The 21,840-nt window shown below is 52.8% G+C and overlaps 9 protein-coding genes across 9 annotated transcripts; 4 read left to right on the top strand and 5 right to left on the bottom strand.

The window, feature by feature from the left end:
• Window positions 1-1,401: 1,401 nt before the first annotated feature.
• On the bottom strand, window positions 1,402-1,753 carry BO70DRAFT_432331 (uncharacterized protein; the record flags this gene model as incomplete). The annotated part of the gene is made up of 2 exons (XM_025548309.1): window positions 1,559-1,753; window positions 1,402-1,479 (listed from the first exon to the last, which is right to left on the bottom strand). The coding sequence occupies exons 1-2, from the start codon at window positions 1,661-1,663 to the stop codon at window positions 1,402-1,404; spliced, it is 183 nt and encodes a 60-aa protein (XP_025395634.1). The 5' UTR covers window positions 1,664-1,753.
• A 385-nt stretch (window positions 1,754-2,138) lies between these two features.
• BO70DRAFT_355744 (malate synthase) lies at window positions 2,139-4,034 on the bottom strand (the record flags this gene model as incomplete). Its single annotated transcript, XM_025541909.1, has 3 exons — window positions 2,139-2,426; window positions 2,547-2,900; window positions 2,982-4,034. The coding sequence occupies 3 exons, from the start codon at window positions 4,032-4,034 to the stop codon at window positions 2,139-2,141; spliced, it is 1,695 nt and encodes a 564-aa protein (XP_025395633.1).
• A 1,140-nt stretch (window positions 4,035-5,174) lies between these two features.
• On the bottom strand, window positions 5,175-7,151 carry BO70DRAFT_389963 (glutamine synthetase family protein; the record flags this gene model as incomplete). Its single annotated transcript, XM_025546117.1, has 5 exons — window positions 6,386-7,151; window positions 6,085-6,341; window positions 5,985-6,037; window positions 5,252-5,941; window positions 5,175-5,205 (listed from the first exon to the last, which is right to left on the bottom strand). Exons 1-5 carry the CDS (start codon window positions 6,807-6,809, stop codon window positions 5,175-5,177), a joined length of 1,455 nt encoding a protein of 484 aa, XP_025395632.1. The 5' UTR covers window positions 6,810-7,151.
• Window positions 7,152-8,190: 1,039 nt separating this feature from the next.
• Window positions 8,191-9,497, bottom strand: BO70DRAFT_322218 (HNH endonuclease signature motif containing protein; the record flags this gene model as incomplete). The annotated part of the gene is made up of 1 exon (XM_025540544.1): window positions 8,191-9,497. A coding segment is annotated over exon 1 (1,248 nt), but the record flags the coding sequence as incomplete, so codon positions are not given.
• A 427-nt stretch (window positions 9,498-9,924) lies between these two features.
• BO70DRAFT_399878 (uncharacterized protein) lies at window positions 9,925-10,205 on the top strand (the record flags this gene model as incomplete). Its single annotated transcript, XM_025546889.1, has 2 exons — window positions 9,925-10,095; window positions 10,161-10,205. The coding sequence occupies 2 exons, from the start codon at window positions 9,925-9,927 to the stop codon at window positions 10,203-10,205; spliced, it is 216 nt and encodes a 71-aa protein (XP_025395630.1).
• Window positions 10,150-12,229, top strand: BO70DRAFT_365598 (Clr5 domain-containing protein). Its single transcript, XM_025544108.1, has 2 exons — window positions 10,150-10,462; window positions 10,568-12,229. The coding sequence occupies exons 1-2, from the start codon at window positions 10,347-10,349 to the stop codon at window positions 11,925-11,927; spliced, it is 1,476 nt and encodes a 491-aa protein (XP_025395629.1). The 5' UTR covers window positions 10,150-10,346; the 3' UTR covers window positions 11,928-12,229.
• Window positions 12,230-12,596: 367 nt separating this feature from the next.
• Window positions 12,597-14,985, top strand: BO70DRAFT_432325 (glutathione oxidoreductase Glr1). The gene is made up of 3 exons (XM_025548308.1): window positions 12,597-13,239; window positions 13,306-14,138; window positions 14,216-14,985. Exons 1-3 carry the CDS (start codon window positions 12,830-12,832, stop codon window positions 14,563-14,565), a joined length of 1,593 nt encoding a protein of 530 aa, XP_025395628.1. The 5' UTR covers window positions 12,597-12,829; the 3' UTR covers window positions 14,566-14,985.
• Window positions 14,986-15,274: 289 nt separating this feature from the next.
• Window positions 15,275-16,750, bottom strand: BO70DRAFT_399875 (60S ribosomal protein uL16; the record flags this gene model as incomplete). The annotated part of the gene is made up of 4 exons (XM_025546888.1): window positions 15,275-15,631; window positions 15,690-15,806; window positions 15,877-16,047; window positions 16,724-16,750. The coding sequence occupies 4 exons, from the start codon at window positions 16,748-16,750 to the stop codon at window positions 15,275-15,277; spliced, it is 672 nt and encodes a 223-aa protein (XP_025395627.1).
• Window positions 16,751-19,311: 2,561 nt separating this feature from the next.
• Window positions 19,312-21,387, top strand: BO70DRAFT_343894 (glycoside hydrolase family 32 protein; the record flags this gene model as incomplete). The annotated part of the gene is made up of 2 exons (XM_025541437.1): window positions 19,312-21,116; window positions 21,223-21,387. The coding sequence occupies 2 exons, from the start codon at window positions 19,312-19,314 to the stop codon at window positions 21,338-21,340; spliced, it is 1,923 nt and encodes a 640-aa protein (XP_025395626.1). The 3' UTR covers window positions 21,341-21,387.
• Window positions 21,388-21,840: the final 453 nt, after the last annotated feature.

Below are 21,840 nucleotides of genomic sequence, written 5' to 3'. Positions count from 1 at the left end.
AACTAGGTGTTTCTTATATAAAAACAAAGCTTGATGGCTACGCTGACTTTCTAGAGGTCCGGATTTGCCGTACAATCAATCCTCGATCCAACGCGTGCTGACGTAATTCAATCATGACCTTCTTCCACCTCGTGCGCAAGCGAGTTCTTTCCTTGATAGCATCATATTCCTTCTCAAGCCGATTAATCTGAGCGAGGCCATTGCTGCTGATGACTCCGCCTGTCTGTAGACGATGTTTGGAGGCCTTCTCTCGATTGGATCGAGCGAGAACTGCGGCTGCAGATTGATCCAAATCCTGCTTCAAAATCTCAACAAGATGTGCCTGTGCTATACACCCCTTAATAAACATATTTAGACAGTATTTGTTATCCGAGCCAACATCCTCTAGATGACGAAGACAATTAGCAACAGCTTTAAACCGTTTTAAAGTTGTTGGGGTGCTTCCAAAGCAGAAATGGCTATGACTGCTAGCATCATCGGGTGGAGTGCAGGGCCGTTTCTCTGCCACCTTTTGAATGGCTATCTCAGGATTATAAGGAACTAATCCTGTCAGGCGAAATCCATGCTGTATAGTCTGACGTTTGAATGTTTTAACTCGGATAGAGGCAAGTGCTGCTAGGAAATCTTCTTTGGTAAAGACTCCATGACCAGTCTGAGTAGCCGCGGCAATTGCTTCACTGTGCCAGTGCTTGTAGACATGAAAAACCCCAACATCTAAAGGTTGCAAGATATGGCTTGAATGAGGAATCAACATAAAAAGAATAATCTTATTCTTTTCACAATACTCCACAAATTCGTATGTCATATGGGATCCGTAGCCGTCACAGATTAGGAGTCGATATTCTCCCTTGATTGATTGTTTCGTAGCCAGATTGAAATATTGAATCCATTGAAATGCCATCTCATCTGTCATATAGCCTGATTCAGTGACTCCAATCCGTGAGCCAGCTTCAGTATGATCAAACCAACCCTTCAAGATGCACTTTCCTGACATCAAGATAAAGGGAGGTAAGACTTCTCCAACTGCGCTAACTGCCTCCACAGTAGTCACATATTCTCTGTTAGTATTGCTTCCAATATGGCAATGCCGCTTGAAATCCTGAGTAATAATCCATTGATCCTTTCCAATGCCTATTTGGAAGCCTGTCTCATCAAAGTTCCATATATCCTCTGAGGTAATCCCATGCTTCAGTATGATCTCTTGATATCGTTGAAACCAATCTTTAAGCACCTCTGGATCATGAGCCTGCTTTCTATCGGCATCTATAGCTTGAGCACGTTTCTTTTTATACTCGGGATGCCTCTCAAGCCACCTAGGGAACCATCTCTCGCTGACTGTAGGGGCTGGGGTGATTGGATCTGTATGGGCCTTCTTAAGTATGCTATTTGCAGTTGAAACAATCATTTTTGGCCGAATTGGAATAAACCGTTTATCAAGAAGTTGAACATAGCGTAGTAAAGCAAGATCCTGGGCTTCACCTAACTTCCAATGAGGATGCTTTCGATCACTGCGAGAAACTCTCCCCTTCAACCTGGCACGGAGTCTGGACACTGGCACCTTGTATTCTCGCGCAAATTGCGCAATATTGGGTTTATGAACGTGTTTTAACGCGCAGATAGCCTTCTGGATTCGATCCTCAATCTCATGATAATCTGTAGGCATTGTGGTGGCTTTAAAAGACGTGACTTGATAAAATGGGTGATTTTTTAAAGAAGATAATGTTGATGCGTCAACTCCGTTGAGGCGTTGGGATCGTCCTACGGGCGACCTCGGAGCGGTAAGCCGCGTAGGGGTCGCTACTATCTAGATAAAGTAGGTCCTCTCGCGGATATGTCTTATCCGGATTCGGTGAGTCAATCCTTACAGTTTTTCTCTTAAGTTCTTAGATTTTAAGCACCAACACCAAAAGAATAAGGAAAGCAAATCCATTGCTTTAGTAAAGGAATATGTACCGGTTCATTCCATCCCATCCAATCAATCACATAAATCCCATAAATCATTCTGCTAATCAAATCAAATCAAATCAGATCAGATCAGATCAGATAAACGCCAGATCCCAGATCCCAGATCCCAGATCGTCAAAAATCCCACTTTCGCAAAAGTAAACCCCATGATCACAGCAAGTATCTAGTCCAGTCTACAACTTCGCAGCCGGCTCCGCCGTTCCCGGTGACAAAATCTCATTATACAGCAGACTGGTCAGGAAATCGGCGTAGTCCTCGCCGGTCACCTGGCCGGCGAAGTACCGCGCGGCGAGCTGGAACTTGTTGCCCTGGGGACTCTTGGCGGAGAGGCTGTCGGCCTGCTCCTGCAGCAGACGCAGGGCGTAGGCCTTGTCCATCTTCTTGCCGTCCGAGGTGGTGATGCCGTGGTGGGTCCATTGCCACAGCTGGCTGCGGGAGACTTCGGCGGTGGCGGCGTCTTCCTGTTTTTTTTTTTTTTTAGTTAGTATCATACTCTTATGTTGTATTGATGTTTCCCTCTTCTGTAATTTTGCTTCTACTTTTCTTTTCTTCTTTTGCGGGGGGGGGGGGGGGGGACATACCATAAGGTAGTTAATAGGGATACAGCCCACACCACGCAGCCAGCCCTCCATGTATGACAGACCAATGTTCAGGTTCTTGCGGATGCCGTCCTCGGTGATCTTGCCGGGGACGTTGGTGTTGAGCAGGTCGTTGGCGGTGACGTGGACATCCTCGCGACGGACGAACAGCTGGTTGGGGGTGGGCATGTGGGTGTTGAAAACGTCGGAGGCGACGGCGGCCAGGGCCGGGTGGGCGACCCAAGTGCCGTCGTGGCCGGCGCGCACCTCGCGCAGCTTGTCGGCGCGCACGCTCTCCATCGCCTTGTCGTTGGCCGCCGGGTCCGTCTTGATGGGGATCTGAGCTGCCATGCCGCCCTACATTCTCGCTATTAGTCTCATCCGTTCAAGGTCATCCCAATGCCTGGGAGGGAAGGGATGATAGGGAAGGAAAAATACCATAGCATGCACGCCTCTCCGATGACATGTCTTAATCAGCAGCCTGGTATAGGCATCCATAAATGGCACCGTCATGGTAACGTCCGACCGATCTGGCAACACAAACCCGCGGTGCTTGCGGAACTTCTTAATGAACGAGAAGATATAATCCCAGCGTCCGCAGTTCAGACCCGAGCTGTGATCCCGGAGCTCGTAGATGATCTCGTCCATCTCGAACGCCGCCGTGATCGTCTCGATCAGCACCGTGCCTCGGATCGTCCCCCGCGGCATGCCGATGTAGTCCTGCGCGAGGTTGAACACATCGTTCCACAGCCGCGCCTCCAGGTGCGATTCCATCTTGGGGAGGTAGAAGTACGGCCCAAAGCCCCGGGCCACGAGTTCCTTGGCGTTGTGATAGAAGTACAGGCCGAAGTCGAACAGACTGCCTGAGATGGGGACACCGTCGACTGTGAAGTGTTTCTCGTCCAGGTGCCAGCCACGGGCGCGCGCGATGAGTGTGGGGAGGACGCGGTCGGTGCGGAGTTTGTATTCTTTTGATCCCTGGGTGAAGTCGATCTGGCGGCGGATGGCGTCATAGAGGTTCACTTGGCCGTTGATCATGTTATCCCAGGTGGGGGCGCTGGAGTCTGGGGGGTTGTCAGTCTTGTTGTTATTCTGTGATCCAGACCCGAGGGAAGGGAAGAGAGCAATACCCTCAAAATCAGCCATATATGTCCACACATCCGAGTTCAACGCATTCACCACCATCTTGCGATCCGTAGGGCCAGTAATCTCGACACGACGGTCGACCAGCCCAGGAGCAGGCGGGGCGCCCCTCCAGGCATCGTTGTCACGGATGTGCTTCGTCTCGGGCAGGAAGTCGGGGAGATGGCCCTTGTCGATCTCGGCCTGGCGGTCGATGCGACGCTGCAGGAGGGCCTTGCGGGTGGGATTGAAGGCGCGGTGCAGGATGGCTAGGAAGGCGCAGGCGTCCTTGGTGAGGATCTTGCGGGCGTCGGCGTTGACGGCGCCGGTGATGACGACGTCTTTGAGTTGGGAGTCGACTTGAGCCATGATGTGCTGATCAATCACACTTCTCTTGTGACTTTCTTGGGTGACAGGTGAAAGGAAGAGAAGAGAGTCTGAGCAGCAGCGATGATAAACTCGCGGGGAATACCGCCTCATATAAGTCCAGCCCCCCGTCCCTCCCTCCCTCCCTCCCTCCCCAGACACAGCATCTAGTCACTACGTCAGAAAGCTCCGACAACCGCGGTCCAAGGGCGGAGGGAGCCACCCATGGGTCCGGTCCACCGTCCGATAAGGGCTCGATACTCTGTGAGGGACAAGCAAACACCCCCGGAATAAGGGCTGAGGGAGCCTCCCCGTGACTTCTCCGCGGGAAAGGGCGCCCGACTCGGCCGACTGCGGGAGTTGCCCGCCCGGCACGCGCCGGCCACCGACTCCGAAATCTTCCCCTTATCGTCCATTACCACTCGACCAATTCGTCGATATATTATCGGAGGGGCTGCCTCGACTGTCGCTGCGGTATTTGAGGGTTGGTCTGTGGGGCTTTGCGTGCCGGGATGGTATAACTACTGCGCCCACTATCTACTACGGTCCTGCGATGCTGTATGCTGCAGCGTGAAGGCAGGACTGGAGAAAGCTCCATTCTACCGAGGATATCCAAGCTCCTAAACTCCCCGCAGGCCCGAGACACTTCCTCTCAACCGCGGTTCCGTGTCACTGGCTGTTGATCTGCTCCCGTCGTCTGTGGCGATGCTGCACGCCTACCGACTTGCTCCGATGGCGAGGATGAGTCAAATCGGGGATGAACGCTCCTATACGGGTCTCGTTACGCAGTGCGCACAGGATAGAGGAATGCCTGTCTTCAAGACGTATGTATGCAAATATACAAAGCTCTAATCATCGCAGAAAAAAAAAAAAAAAAGGATAAAAACCAAATACCATCATCATCATCATCATCATCATCATCATCATCGTCATCATCCGGCATGTGAATGCATGTGATGTCCCCGGATTGCTCCCGATCCCAGCTCTACTTAGTCGGGTCCAAACAGGCACATGGTCGGGTTCCCCCGCCAAATCTAGGCCTCGTCGGAGGGGAACAGGCCCCCCCGCCTTCTATCGTTATTGGCCTGCTGCTGGCCCTGTACATCCCTGTACATACATACAATGCAGCTCGTCTCGGTGTGCTCAGACGGTTTCGATGTACCGTCGCACCTCCCTGCTTATAATCAGCCTGGTATTTCCACACGCGGTATCGAACTTACCAATCCGTCACGGCCTCCTCCCACAGGCGCACCTCGTGCTCCCGCGTGCCTCCGAAGTGGTCCACAAACGCGTCGCCAAACACCTCCCGCGCGACACTCTCCGGACGCATGAAGGTCCTGGTGGCTTCCCCCAGCGACTTGGCCAGGCGCAACCCCGGGTCGCTCGCGCCCCCCATCTCGTCGCCCTTCGACAGCGGCGGCACCGGGATTGCCAGCTGCTTCTCCACGCCCCACCAGCCCAACGCGACCACCGCCGCCAGCACAAAGTACGGGTTGGCATCCGCCCCCGGCACCCGCACCTCCAACCGCGTGGCCTTCGGGCTGGCGGTGGGCGGCGTGATGAGCCGGATGGAGGCCGCCCGGTGCTCCAGTCCCCACGACACCGTGACGGGGGCCCAGAAGTTCTCCACCAACCGCTTGTAGGAGTTGACCGTGGGTGCGAACATCGGCATGATGTCGGGGAGGCCTGTCAGGACGCCCGCGAGAAAGTGCCGGCCCAGGTCGGAGAAATGAGCCACGTCCGGGTACGGTGGGTTGGGATCGGGGGTGTCGCGGAGGAAGGCATTCTTCCCGTCGCTCCCGACCAGGGAGATGTGCATGTGCCCGCTGTTGCCGGGGAGGCCCTCGCGGGGCTTCGCCATGAACGTCGGGGTGATGCCGTGCTTCGTGCCGATGGACTTGACGACATATCTGGCACGGTCAGTCGGATCCCCCGTAGCCGGATCGCACTCACTTGAACAGTCCCGCTCGGTCGGCCATGCCCTTGGCCTCTCCGAATTGTAGTGCCTGGCTCTCCGTCAGCGGGGACCCATCCGGTCGCGCGGTAATCCTACCGCCTCATAGACCCCCGGTCCGCTCTCCGTGTGCCACCCCTCGATCTCGCAGTCGAACTGCTCGCACGCGTCGAACACGCCATAGTAGTAGTCCTGGTTGTGGATGGGGCGGGTCAGGCTGTATCCGAACATGCCTTCCGTCAACGGGGGGAGGGCTTCGACGGGGTTTTCTTTCAGGAAGGTGGCCGTGGACGAGGCATTGCGCTCGGGATCGGGGTGGGTTGCTGGTGCGCGGAACTGATAGAACTCATACTCCGCTAGAGACGTCAGCGTCGTTCCCGCACGAGGGGAGCGCACCTACCACCCGCCATGGCGCGATAGCCCGCCGCCTCCAACTTGCCCAGCGCGGACTTCAACAGACCCCGGGGACATGCGCACAGGGGTTCCTTTGTGTCGGGATCGAAGAAGCTGACCAGGAAGAAGGGGACGTTTTTCTCCCAGGGAATGCGCCGGAAACTGGCCAGGTCTGGGACGGCGACGAGATCGCGGTATCCGTTCTCCTTGTTGCTGACGGTCAATTCCTTGAAGTAGGTGTGGTCGTGCATGTCCCAGCCAAACACGACGGAGCAGAAGCCGAAGCCATCGGCGACGATGGAGAGGAACTTCTTCTTGGAGACGAGCTTGCCGCGGAGCATGCCGTCGACGTCGACGCCAGCCAGCTTGACGCGGGTGTCGCCTTGGAGGATCTCGGCGACATTGTCGAGGGTGACTTCGACGGAGGACATGGCGAAGGTTGAAGGAGGGAAGGCAGGGGGAGGGCTGACCGGCAGTTGGTATCTATCTCTCTCTATCTAGTGGGGAGATGAAGGGGATGGAGAGAGACGGGGGACTCCGGGCGGACGGCAGCCGATAAGACGTCAGCGTCAGCCCCTCGCCTAAAGCAGCACCGCCGCGGGGTCCCAGTTGCGGCGGGTTCAGAAAAAGTTGCGGAAGGGTCAGAAGGTTGGATGCCTTACGGGTAAGGCTTCTGACCCTTGATCAGTTATATCACGTGCTTAAATCTGATTTTCTGACCCTTGCGCAGCTATTACCTGCGAGATTCTTCTTAGGCCTGTATATATAGTCATACACAGATATAATTTTATAATTTATATAGACTTTTTTACAGAGTTATCTAGATTTTTCAGTAAAGTCTTAGACAGAGTGTTAAATTAAAGCTTAAGTAAAAGCTTAAGCAGGTTTTTAAGTATAGTCTTTTTAATAAATAAAGCTTGAAATCAGACTTGAATCTGTAATATTAGTACTAGTACTACTAACTTGAAGATATATATATATATATACTATATACTATATACTATACTACTATGTAAGACCGCAACCTAGGGAAGTTGTTGCCACTGAGCCAAAAGGCTAACATTACCCGCAGTTACCTGCGGACCCCTAGAATCCCATATATATACTCAGATACACCCGGGAGGAGGTGGGCTTCACCCTTGTAAGAATGCATCCCGTGGATATCATCCCTTACACTATACTCTACTATATATAAAGTATTATTAAAGGATCTGCGAAAGACTTTTGCAGAGTCTTCCTGGGATTATATTATGATAAGCTTCTATTTAAGACTCTGTCTAAGACTTGACTGAAAAATCTAGATAACTCTGTAAAAAAGTCTATATAAAATTATATAATTAAGCTCAGCAAGAATTAGAATTTTTATAGAGATCAGATAATTCTGCTACTGTCTTCTGATTCTTGCTGAGAGTTATTCTGATTCTGACCTGATTCTTCCGCAACTTTTTCTGAACCTGCCGGAGCTGTATACCCGTCTACTCCGTCCACAGTTCTCTTCAGTCCCTGCAGTCGAGTCCCTGAGAACTGAGTCTCTGAATTCTTCAGCCTGAGTCTCTGTCAGATTCTATAATTTGTCCCTGACTGAGTTCTTATTTTCCCTCAGCGGTTTTCCATTACCATAATATAATTAACTGATAATAATTCCACACTCGATTCGCAGAGCTAAAGCAATGATAAAAGTTTCAAAAAACCTGCAAGAACACACGCATCAAAAAAAAAAAAAAAAAGCGAATAGAAATCTCCCGTAGAAGTTAGGCTTGTGGCTTCCTAGTCCGAGTAGGAGGTGATATCCAAGTCCGAGTCCGAGTCGTCATTGTCCCCATCCAGACTTTCATCATACTCATCGCCCAGGACTTTCTTGTCCAATTCTCCCTGTCGGGTCTTTACCTGCTTGGTGGCTACCTCCACCAGCAAGGCATTATCTCCCCTTTTTCTGGACGACCCTTCCAACAACTCTTCATATTCGTGGCCCAATTCTTCCACAAAAGCAAGCAGCATGTTCCGGGGCAGATACCTGCCCGGGGTTCCCCAGAAGTGTCTCCCCACCTCATCACGGATTGTGTTGTTCACCTGCTTACTGCTATCCTGCTGCCACGCCCGGGTGAGGACTTGTACACAGTAATGGAAGTACAGATATCGCGCTGCTGGTCGGAAGGCTGTCTTGAACGCCAACCGCCGCCCGTCCAGGTCCCGATATGTTATCGGATAGTGGCAGCTTATCCTTTTGTCTAGCTTGTCCCAGGATTTATCAAGTATTATGAGCTTATATTCCCGGGTTTCCAGGCCAACCCAAGCCCGAACTTCGGCCAATATAGGCCTTTCCGGTAGATCCGGGACAATGGCGAATTTTCCAGAATCAAAGAATTTTTCGATGTTGATATGGATCAGAAGCCCATTTCTGGGCGAAAAAAGTTCCGGTGTCTTTGTGGGCCCGAAAATCGCATCCATTGTGTCTTGTCCATGCATGTATGCGAACAGATGTGATGCTGTCACAGCATTTTCGTCGAAATATTGGCCCAGGATAGGGCACCACAAAACCTCCTCCCCCGGCCGATTACTACCGTAGATTTCGATCATATGTTTCCGGAATCTAGACTGATTACTTGAGTCTCTCTCCCCAGCACCTGTGTTCTTAATACATAGGCCCATCTTGCTTGTGGTGAACAGCTTTATCCAGCTAGATCGAAGACGCCTGCCCAGGCTTGCCTTGCGATTCAAATACTGGGGATCCAGCTCCTTTTTACGCCTTTCACACATGTTCTTCGAAGTCTTTTGCGCTTTTATCTGCTCGAAGAGAGCCTTTGCTTTCTCAGTCTTTTGCCAGTCTGCTTCTGGCCCCACAAAATCTCTTAAGGATATCTTCCGGTCAACCTCAGTACGTTGCAGAAGTATGGTTTCGACTTCTGCCGCCCTGGCCCAATAGTGGGTGTCAAAAGATCCGTGTGCTTTCAGGCGCTTTTTGGCCACGCGTAGGCCATTGTTAATTTTCCTTTGCTGGATTTCCAGCTCGTCGTCGCTTTCTGCCGCTCGCTTAACCGCAGGTTGCAGCCTAGTACCCATTTTGAGAGAGAGAAGCACTTAAACGGAGGAAAGGAGATGAGGCACAAGGTTCTGGTAACTGTCTGCAAATAAAACTAGGGACAGGTAGAAAAAAGCTGGGGACTTGGAAAATAAAGGTCGGGTCGTCCTGTGAGTCATGATACGTGATGTTTATGTCATATTTGCGCTTAGTACTTGGTATTTTAGGAAGGTACCATGTAAACATTTCATCAGTAACCGGATCTTCTATCCTTGACATTGCGCCCATGTATATGATATTATGCGAGTCATTATATGCTTTTCATAACCTTAGTATACAAATGTCTGTCATATCCATCATCGGAGTCTCAAACGGGCCAAGCGTAAACCCAAACTTTGGCTCCAAGTTCAACCAGCCTGTATACATAGTCATACGAAAGATATAATTTTATATAACCGACCCCTACGCGGCTTACCGCTCCGAGGTCGCCCGTGCTACTGAACGGTCACAAGTGGCAGCTGCCTGTTATGGCAGGTTCGATTCTCTGCTCCTTCACCGCCTTTGGCAGTACTCAAGGTAACCGCACTGACCGCCCTTACTCGCTACCGGAGCGGAGCAACAAGGATGCCGAGGCGGCGGCAAACAAGTCAGCAGCCGGGAGATCACATGACCGGGCTGCCGCCTGCGGCGCTGCGCAAGTAAGTAGTAGTGCACTGCACCGTGGCAGCTCTCCTTACCCCGGCCGCTGACTACGGCGTTCCAGAACAGCACGCCGGACTCGCGGCTCGACTACGGGGCACAGGAGTGACAACAGGTGTCTTTATACTTATACTCCTACTTCTCGTACTCCCCCTAGCACAATCTCTATCCCCCAGCTCGCGGGGTTTGTCTCCCAGAGGCACGACCTCCATTTCGGAGGGAGTGTCGCCCTGAGCGATCTTTTTTCATCATGGTCTACGACTGGGACGGCAAGCGGGACATCTGCTATCAGATGTATATCAAAGACAAGAAGGCTCTAGAGGAGATTATGGAATATATGAAGACCATCTACCAGTTTGCACCGAGGTGAGTGGGCTTTCCTGGTAGTGCCGCTTCCTGGCGAACGCCCTTGAAACATGCGCAGCTCCTATCGGTTCCTACCAGTCTAATATTTAACGCGATATCACGCAGTAAACGGGCCTTCCAGACGCAATTCAAACGATGGGGCTTCCCCTCAAAACAGAACCCCGCGCACAAGAACATGCAGCTTGTCGCACGCGTGAAGCAGCTTTGGGAGAAGAATACGAGCCAGCGAGACATGCTTCGGATACTGAATGAGGAGGGCTTCGAAATCAAGGAGAGGGAGCTCATGCGGGTGCGCGCTAAAAACCGCTGGCTACTGCGTGTGCCGAATAGGATGAAGTCCCAGTCGCGTATCCAGACCCCGGACCACTTGCCCGAGGATGAAGGGCTGTTTGCCTTGCAGCAGGAAGTCTACAAGACGGAAGGACCATTTGAGGAGCCTAAGGCCCTGCCCGCCCCCACAGCGTCCCCCGAGAATCTGTCAGAGTCTCCTGAACTGCCGCCTGAAGTCCTGGCAAAGCGCAAGGAGCGGCTGGAGCAACTTAAGACAGAAAGCGCAGAGCGTTGGGCTAGCAGGAAGCGTCGTCGCCGGACTCGCGGATGGGCTGGGATGCCCGCCGATCCCCCGGGCCCTCCGCGCTTCCCTTCGGAGACGACCATCGACGAGAGCAAGAAGTACCTCGACCTCGATAGTGCGATGTACCGTCAAGTACGGGATGAATTCCAACGCATCTGTGAAGAAGCAGGCTTTATCAAGAAAACCGTCGCTGGGCCAGAGAGATGGCAGGAAGCCAAGAACAGACTGATAGAGGAGTCTCACCATCTCCAACAGGTGTTCTGGCACGACCCCAATCAGCTGGAAGTAAAGACACTCGCTCTTGATGTCTTGTGCACGGACGTCACAAAAAGGATGAGAACACTGGAACGACGAATGACCATTGCGGAGGCCAAGAATATTCTTGGGATCAATCCAGAGGAGAGCCGCCAGGTACGCAATGCATTCTACAACACACTCAAGGCGGACCATTTCACCAGTAAATTGGAGGCGGGTGACGAGCACTGGAAGGAACTGAAAGAAGAGTGGATCCAGAGCTCAGAGCTCCTACGCCAGATCCTTGCGCCTGGGTCTGCAGACCCGGAACATTCCACGAAAGTGAAAGCTCTTGAGGTACTTTGTCGCGATGTCATGAAGCGGCTCCGGGACGACCAGACAAAGAGAGATCCAGCCCGGAAATTATGTCTTCCTCGTTTAGAGATTGACAGCTCCGAACCGGAAAGTCCCCAGGTCAGCAGCACGTTTGGCAGGGGCATTACTAATAGAATCAGCACCCTTGCTTCACAAGCGCTGGCCAGTGCGCCCGTATCTGCCAGTGATCTCGGGGACATGCAGATCGATCCCTCGCTCTTGCAAGCTGCCAATGACCCGTCTATTTTCTCATTCGCCGAGATCCGTCGGGGTGTGGCTTGAGGGAGGGAGAATAGCCGGCCTACGAGAAGGTGCTGCATTCTCGGAAGGGGTCTGGGGGCATCTGCCAAGGCTGAGGGGCGCAGGGAATTGAGAGGCCCTCGACAAAGATAGCGAGGTCCGTGACAGCTGTGAGGATCCGGCACGTAAGATGGTTCCATAAGATGGTTATGTGATCATGGGCGTTTGTTGCTGTTGTATATTATCACCCCACCAGTGCTTCGTAGTTGATCTCCTTCTCTTTTTTCCCCCAGACTTAATTGTTTTTGTGAAATGTACCGAGTTTTTTTTTTTTTTTATCCAACTTCATCCGATACGATACCATCACCACAGCTGCCCAGGAAGATCTCTATATACGAAGTATAAAGGACTATGTACATGCATGCATGGATTCATAGGCATACGCTCTGAATACAAATATGTATCTAAACATGACTGGGTCGTCGAGACCTGGCGTATGAACGATCGATCTGGGATTATCAATCTATTATTGGAGGTAGTAATAATCAAGAACATCTAGAAGCCTGGAAACGGGGGGGTGTATTTGTAATACGGGCTAGTTAGTTAACTAACTATGCTTATCAATCACGGCATCACGTGGGGCTGTAACAGCTTCCGATCCTCGGGGAATCTTCACAATTTCTCTCTGTATTGCGTCAGATTCTATATTGATGGCCTAATAAGCACTCGGTTCCAAGCTAAACTGCATCATATCTTACTTTGTACCCCTCCCCTCCCCCGATAACAACCCATCCTCTTGTGACTGGCGTTGGCGTTGAGCAGCCTACCCACCGTCGCATCCGGTGTCCCCGCCAACCTACCGGACCAGCTCTTTTCTCGCCGTTCGAGCCCCTCCACCTCTTTCTCACTCTCCCTCACTCTCTCACCCCCTCACCAACTTCCCCATGCTCTCGTGCCCCTCGCTCCGTCCTCTTCCCGCGCAGGTACTCAAGACTCGGCTTCTTCCCGCCTCAATCTTCCTCGACCGTTCCCCATCCTTCTCCCCCATCGCTGCTGTCAGCAAAGGCTTCGCTACCGCGACCCCCTCCCCCTCCTTCTCCAGCAGCACTCGCGCCCTGGCTCTACGCTCCTCCACCGCACCCCGCCTCTCCTCTCTCGCCAGACACTTCTCGTCCTCCCCGATTCCCGGCACTTCATCTACCATGCCTCCCATCGAGACCCAGCAATACGACTACATCGTCATCGGCGGCGGTAGCGGGGGCAGCGGCAGTGGCCGTCGCGCCGCAGGCTGGTACGGCGCGAAGACCCTGATCGTGGAGAGCGGTCGTGCTGGCGGTACCTGCGTCAACGTTGGGTGAGCCCTCTCCCCCTCGCCCTCGCCCTCGCCCTCGCCCTTGCCCTCACTAACACAATCATGCAGCTGCGTGCCCAAGAAAATGACCTGGAACTTTGCCTCCGTCAACGAGACCCTGCATGAGGCCAAGCACTACGGCTACGACGTGCCCTCGGACGTGAACATCAACTACAAGCTCTTCAAGGACGTGCGCGACGCGACGATCAAGCGGCTGAACGGCATCTACGAACGCAACTGGGGAAACGAGGGCATCGACCTCGTGCATGGACGGGCGCGGTTTGTCGAGCCCAAGGTCATCGAGGTGGGTCTAGAGGACGGGACCAAGGCGCGGTACACGGCGCCTCATATCCTGATTGCTGTGGGCGGTCGGCCCAGTGTCCCGGACGTGAAGGGCGCTGAGCACGGTATTACGAGCGACGGGTTCTTTGAGATCGAGGAGCTGCCCCCCAAGGTTGCCGTCGTTGGAGCCGGGTACATTGCTGTCGAGCTGGCGGGTGTGTTGGGTGCCGTGGGCGTCGAGACGCATATGTTTATCCGTGGCGAGCACTTCCTGCGCAAGTTCGATCCCATGATTCAGAAGACCATGACCGACCGGTACGAGAACACGGGCATCCACCTGCACAAGAAGCATGGTGGGTTCAAGGAGGTCCAGCTTATCCGCGATGGAAAGGGCAAGGATAAGCTGCTGAAGTTGATCTCCCACGATGGCTCCGAGATCGAGGTCAATGAGCTCCTGTGGGCTGTTGGCCGCTTGCCCGAGGTCGAGGACCTTAACCTGGATATCCCCGGCGTGAAGTTGAACGACGCCGGATATGTCACTGTCGATGAGTACCAGAACACCAGCGTGGAGGGTGTCTATGCTCTGGGCGACGTCACTGGCCATGCCGAGTTGACTCCTGGTATGCTGCGCCCCCCCTCCCCCCTTCTTTCCCCCTCCAACCCCAAGCCCAACCCAACTAACAAAAACCAAAACCAGTCGCTATCGCCGCCGGCCGCCAACTCGGCAGCCGTCTCTTCGGCGGCCCCGAATTCTCCACCGCGAAGCTCTCCTACGAAAACATCCCGACCGTCGTCTTCTCGCACCCCGAAGTCGGCACGGTGGGTCTCACTGAGCCCGAGGCCCGTGAGCGCTACGGCGACGACCAGATCAAGATCTACCACACCAAGTTCACCGACATGTACTTCAGCGTGATGCCAGCCGAGGAGAAGGCCAAGAACCCCACCGAGTTCAAGCTGGTGTGTGCCGGCCCGAGGAGAAGATCGTCGGCCTGCATATCCTGGGTCTGGGCGTTGGCGAGATGTTGCAAGGTTTCGGCGTTGCGGTGAAGATGGGCGCCACCAAGAAGGACTTTGATTCTTGTGTTGCTATTCATCCCACTAGTTCTGAGGAGCTGGTTACCTTGAGGTAGGTAAATTGGGGTCGGGGGGGTAGAATAGATTAATCATCTGTATAGATCTTTGTTAACCCTTTTTTAAATAAATGATAAATGTTTGCGTGGGATTAGGGGTGATGTTTCTGTTTCTGTTTGTTTCTGCTTTTTGGCTTCTCTTGGATTGGATTGGATTGGGGGTTGGGTTGTGGTTTGTGTGATGCATACGTGCATACACCTTAGACAGGATGACAGCACCACCTACCATACATGCTAGTAGCTGTTTCATCATAATTTCGAAGCCGGATTTTCAGTGAAAGGATGAGTTATACAAAATAGAGAACTGATAGCGCTGGGCAAGGGCGAGGAACCTCAGAAGAATAATATTATGAATACTGAATTAATAATAGAACAGGTGGTACACGAGATTTTGTGTAATTTTATAGAGAACAACTGAACTTTTCGCAGTTCCTGACTGTCTGGCAGTTATCTTAATTCTACTGATAATAATATAAAATATTCAGTAAAGGGCTTTTGCAGAATATACTATAAGCATGAAAGTGATCTTAGATTATTGATCACTCGGGTATTATATTGTATACTCCCAATCGAAATATACCAGTACAGAACATGTGCCATGGCGACAGATCAAACAGACCACTCGACTAAAAAGATGTCCAGACACCTAAGTAGGCGTGATACTGAATGATACTAGGTTTTGACACATGGGCACTGTCCTGCTTGAGCTTGCCCTCCTGGCGGAGCTGGACGTAGTCCTCGCGGCGGGCGAGAGGGAGACCCCAGTGCTCGGAGACAATGATCTTTTGGCGACCGGGGAACTTGTACATGGAGTGGCGGAGAGCCTCGATGGCAGCAGTATGCTTGGCGTCACGGGTGCAGACGGACGGACGGACGGACGGAATGATTTCTTGGCGACCGGGAACTTGTATAAGTATGGAGCGGCGGAAAGCCTGGATGACAGCATCACGGTTGGCGTCACGGGTGCGGACGGATAGAATGATCTGGCCAATGTTCGCACAGCAATGGTACCCTGGGGCTTACCGAGGGCACCACACATACCGGTCTGGAGATGATCAGTACAGCGCAAGACAATATCTTGTTAATACAGATGATATAAAAGGGGTGTACATAGACATAAAGGTGGAAACCTTCCTTACCGGCGATCTTCACGAGGTACTTGGATATATATATTAGTGGATGATGGCTGGGCAAAGTAAAATCGGCGGGTCGGCGTACTTGTTGGCACAGATATGGGCGGCTTCGAAGGCCTCGAGTCGGAGGACAGCTGCTCGTACTTGTTGGAGACGAGATAAATACAAAGAGGGAAGTCATCGATGTTGGCCTTCTTATGTCCCAGATCAAAGATATGGATCTTGAGATCGGGAATATCATAGTTGAACCGGGACTTGGGGCAGGGCTGTTATTTGAGAATTATGTCAGCTGTCTTTGTTCTTGTATTATATCATTATATCTGATAGGAGGCTCTTCCTCTTATGTAATTGCATATATCTTGTTCTTGCAGTGGCGATAGCATCTGTTCTAACTGCTGGAAATGCGGCGGCCGTCCTTTCTGCGAGGGGTGAGATTGTTGTTATTACTGCAAAAGGCTTCCGCAGATGGTTTATTAATAGTCATTAAATAAACAAATTAAGAGATATGAGAGGCCGGCAGATGTTGGAGGTAATATGATCAGCGGGAGGGGGGGTTAGTAATAATACAAAGACTCACTGAGAAGACGCGTGGTGCGGTGAGAGAGAGACACAGACGCGTACCTGTATTAATAGACGCGTACCTGTATTAATAGACGCGCCCCAGTGTGGATAAAAACGTGGATTCTGACAGTGGCTGTTTGTTCATATGCTACAAGTCATTATAAATTTACTGAATACTCTGATATGTTTCTTGTTCTCTTTTTACTTTTATCATGTAAAAGCACCTGCTAGGCAGTTTCATTCTTATGGCGCCATTATCACGGTCGCGTGGGCCGCACGATGCTATGAATTCTCAACAACAGAGATCAACAGGTATATAATTATTTCAGATATATTATATTAGCTAATACTTACTTAGCACCCGCCCCACCTCCAGCTCACTCGGACCTCCCCCGCACCGGAGGCCATGTAAGAGATGCCGAAAGCATCTGTTATCTTGGGGCAAGTAGTACCTCTAGGATATCTCTGGATCATATCACTGATTATTATAGCCCCCGAAGAGGATATCACCCCAAGAGGCCGGTTCCGAGCGGGCAGCAAAACTTGCTAGAACAGAGACTTGGGTGAATCTATTATCCCAGGGCCAGCCTCCTCTGCAGCAGATATCAGATCAGGATATAAATATACAGGGTTCCTCGCTCTCCCAGGGCCGGGATTCGGGTAGCTTATACCAGCCTGGAGATCCTGCTGCTCCGGCAGCCATACCAAACAGTATGCCGCAGCTGTTGGCGAGGTCGCGGGAGGCCTCCGTGCCGACTTTCTCTTTCAGCGGGCGGGAGCCCAATCCCGCCAGTCAGACTAGTGGTAGTGGAAGTGGGAATTCTCACTCATACCGGCGGTCTTCACAAGAGTTATTATTTATTGATGACGATGAGGCCGGTGAGAGTATACTATCTAATCAACCGATGCCAGCCATTCCCATCCCCTCATCTGGTCGAATCAAAATCTCGCAATCAGACAATGAGGCATTTGAGCAGATGACTCTTTGTGCACGGCGGCAGTTTATTGCCACATTAGACAATAGAAGAGTGACTTGGCCAGTCGAGCAGGCATTTCCAGGCCTCTCCGCTACCCGGGACATGTACAAGAATGCGGTAACCCGCGTCCGGAACTTATACAGTACCTGGAAGAATAAGTCCCTGGACCTAGCGCTGAGAAAATTTAATAATTGGATTCTGACCCTCACACCTCGGCAGGTGCACAAGATCCGTGGCTCAATGGATTTTATTCTTGTGAACCAGGCCATAGCTAGCCAGTTTGAACTCAGCTGGGTATTTGATGTTTTTCCTTGGGCTCAGCAGGTGATATCCATCGATGACTGCTCTACTCTGGGTCAGGCCTGGTTGCAGTGTAAGTAGAGGAATTGGTGAAAGGCTTTTGCAGATGATACTAATTAAGATTAGATATCACAACCCAGCTGATGACCATGACCTATTTTGCCAGTCTCGCTGAGCAGGACTTTATGCATTGCTCAAAGCTCAGACCAAATAATAAATGGAACCGCCACGCTGTGCTGCATATGTTTGATGACTTGCATACATGCAAGCGATTTCAAGATAAGCTTAGCATTGGAGACTTCCCCCAGCGATTAAAGCCTGCGTTTAGGATACGCCGTGGTATACGCCGTGGTATACGCCGTGGTATACGCCGTGGTATACGCCGTGGTATACGCCGTGGTCGTTTGAACATTGATATCAATGAGTTCCCAGAAGGCGATCCTGCTGCAGTACATCGGGAGGAACGCCCCCTTCTAGAAGATTCTGACATACCAGGTTCGAGTGATAGTGAAACACTTGCCGCTGTGTCCCACTTGCCAGAACAGTGCCAGGTGGGTCAGAATCTGAATGGGGCGGCTGCAGCACTGCCTGCCACTGGTAGCCAGAGGCAGCAGCACTGAAAGAAGAATGCGGGTGGTAATGATGATGGGAGTGAGTATGCGAGTGAGGATGGGTATGAGAATGGGAATCACAGCACTCTATAGCTCCATGTAGTTAGCCGCTGCAGTTAAATGTAACTGCTGAGAATATGAGCCCAATCAGGCTTGTGGTGGTGGCGTAATGTCAAAAATTGGGTTGGCGCACAGATTGTTGTTTTTTGCGCAGGTGTTTCAATTTAATTTAATTTCAATTCAAGTTCTATTAGCCTAATTGAGCCCGCTTTTTGTGCTAGCTATGTAGGCGCTTCTCCAGTGAAGCAGGAGCTCGATGCCGTACGCCCAATAAGAAACCCTTGTCGCCCTCAAAACCCGCATGAATCAAATCACACAACGAGTCGAAACATGACTCCACAACTAAAACATCGTCAAAAAGCAGTATAGTTCTCGAGCCTATCCTTGCTTGGCACTCGATGAAACAACCTGGTGGATCCATGACAGATGCCAAGTGCCCGCATCGACATCGCCGAAATGACACCGGACGGGGGGGATTCTTTCGTGCAGGAGAGGGAAGGCGCCGTCGAACAGGGGAGGAAGGACCTCCTGATGAGCCTAAGACACACATGGAGTTGCAGACCCACGATCTTATATTCACCTGCCCGAACAGATGTCTCGGACACTGCCCGGGTCTCATGCTGTTTTCAATGCAGAAAACCCCTCTATCAAGACGGCCATCAAGAAAGAAACAGCCGATCGACCTCCCCCACAAATCGCATCTGGGAAGATCGGCAGGGCAGCTGCTCATTCTCGGGGAAACCAGCCGCCCGGGGGAATCTCGGGGCTTTCCCCCGTGTCTGTCCGGAGCCCTAAGCAGAGCGTCTGCTGGTGGGTGTCTGCTGCATTTCCCCGAACCATTCCTCCCCAATTCGCGACGATTCCCCGGGCCATGGCATGCAGCCGCACTCGTGAATGATATCCATGCATATAAAATCCCGCATATACCCTCCCTCACGACGAGGGGAAGGGAATCGACCGCGTAGCGACTTACCTCCTACGGTCCCTCCACGTCATGAAACTCTCCGCGGCCGCCATGGCGATGGTCGCCCACAGCGCCGCCGCCTCAACCCCTCTGTCGGTGCCATCATCATCATCCTCACGCTCCACCATCCCGTCCACCATCCCCAACTACAACGTGGCCCCTCCCAACCTCACCACCCTCCCCAACAACTCCCTCTTCGACACCTGGCGACCCCGCGCGCACATCCTCCCGCCGACCGGCCAAATCGGCGACCCCTGCATGCACTACACCGACCCCTCGACGGGCCTCTTCCACGTCGGCTGGCTGTACAACGGGGCTGGCATCGCGGGCGCCACCACCGCCGACCTGGCCATGTACCAGGACCTGAACCCTAACGGCAGCCAGGCCATTGTGCCCGGCGGCAAAAACGACCCTGTGGGGGTCTTCGACGGCTCCGTCATCCCCGAGGGCATCGACGGCCTCCCGACCCTCCTGTACACCTCCGTCTCCTACCTCCCCATCCACTGGTCCATCCCCTACACCCGCGGCAGCGAGACCCAGTCCCTCGCCGTCACGAATGCCTCCTCCGCCGGCCGCAACTTCACCAAACTCCCCCAGGGCCCCGTCATCCCCTCCCCGCCCTTCGCCGCCAACGTAACCGCCTTCCGCGACCCCTACGTCTTCCAGTCCCCCCATCTGGATGCCATCCTCCCCTCCGGCCCGACCAACCTCTCCACCGCCCCCTGGTACACCGTCATCTCCGGCGGCATCCACAACGCCGGCCCCACTCAGTTCCTCTACCGCCAGCACGACCCTGACTTCCAGTACTGGGAGTATCTGGGACAGTGGTGGTCCGAACCCACCAACTCCACCTGGGGCAACGGCACCTGGGCCGGCAGATGGGGGTTTAACTTCGAGACCGGCAACGTCTTCGCCCTCGACGCGGAGGGCTATAACCCCTCCGGCGAGATCTTCGGCACCCTCGGCACCGAGGGCTCCGACCTGCCCATTATCCCGCAGGTGACCAGTATCCACGACCAGCTGTGGGTTGCGGGGAACGTGTCCATGACTGACTCTGACTCGGTCACTTTCACCCCGTCCATGGCCGGCTTCCTCGACTGGGGGTTCTCGTCCTACGCTGCCTCCGGGAAGGTCCTGCCGTCTTCTTCCCAGCCCTCGACAGACAGCGGCGCCCCTGACCGCTTCATCTCCTTCGTCTGGCTCACCGGCGACCTCTACCAGCAAGCGGAGGCATTCCCGACCGATCAGCAGAACTGGACCGGCTCCTTACTCCTCCCCCGCGAACTGACCGTCCTGGCGATCGACAACGTAGTCGACAATGCCCTTTCGCGCGAAGCAGAAACCTCCTGGCGCGTGTCCAGCACCGACGCTGCCTCCGGGACCGTGACCCTCCGCACCCTGGGCATCTCCATCGCCCGCGAAACCAAATCCAAGCTCTTCTCGGGGTCGGGGTCTACATCCACCGAACGAGACAGAACACTCACCTCTGCAGGAGTGACCCCCTTCTCCCGCTCCCCGGAAAGCAAATTCTTTGTCCTCTCCGCCCGCATCTCCTTCCCCTCGTCCGCTAGGGACTCTGCCCTGCAATCTGGTTTCCAGATCTTGTCATCTGACGAGGAACACACGAGTATATACTACCAGTTTTCTAACGAGTCAATCGTTGTGGACAGGAGTAAGACCAGCGCTGCTTCCCGCACCACGGAGGGGATCGATAGCGCTACTGAAGCGGGGAAGTTGCGGTTGTTTGATCTCCAGAAGGATGGGGAGGACGTTCTCGAGAGTCTCGATTTGACAATCGTGGTGGATAATTCGATTCTAGAGGTTTATGCCAATGGAAGGTTTGCGTTGAGTACGTGGGTTAGGTACGGTTTATCGTTTCCCTTATGTTGGGCTGTGGTTCTCCCTCAGCAAGGATGGTTTTTAATGAGGGTCGTTGGGTTTACGCTAACGGTGTCTTTGTGTGTACAGGTCATGGTATGCCAATTCGACGGAGATTCGCTTCGTGCATAATGGCGTCGGGGAGGCGACGTTCGAGAATGTTACCGTGTCCGAGGGGTTGTATGATGCTTGGCCGGATCGGAAGTAATCATTCCCCTCATGATGATTGAGCTTGAAGGTGTTGGAGAAGCAGTGTACATTGGTTTATTTCTTGCATATGTCAATTTATCCATAAGAAATAATAATGACTGGCTGAAAGGATACCATATACAGCAGTTCCATGTGTATCTAATAAGAGCAGGATCAAGGGGAAAAAAAGGAATACGCTACCTATACACCAATCCAACTCCAACTGCAACCCTTACCCATCTATCCAATATCTAAACCAAATCATCGACCGACTCCGTCTCCTATCTCTGTGCTCGGCGGGTACATGTCCATGCCCATAAACATGTGCCAGCGCCGGCACCGACAGGGCAGAATACGCCTGCACCTGCCCTGTCGTAGAGTTATCCGTACTTCCATTTGTCGGCTTTCTAGTCACGGCCGTGTATGATGTCGATGTCGATGTCGGATTCTGACTGCCACTGCCACCGGATGTCAGAACGGGAGCTGTAGGCGAGACACGTTGACATTAATATTCGTGTT

This window comes from Aspergillus heteromorphus (assembly GCF_003184545.1).
Source record: "Aspergillus heteromorphus CBS 117.55 chromosome Unknown BO70scaffold_32, whole genome shotgun sequence".
In the NCBI taxonomy this organism is placed as follows: Eukaryota; Fungi; Ascomycota; class Eurotiomycetes; order Eurotiales; family Aspergillaceae; genus Aspergillus; species Aspergillus heteromorphus.
This window is presented reverse-complemented; position numbering and strand designations above follow the sequence as displayed.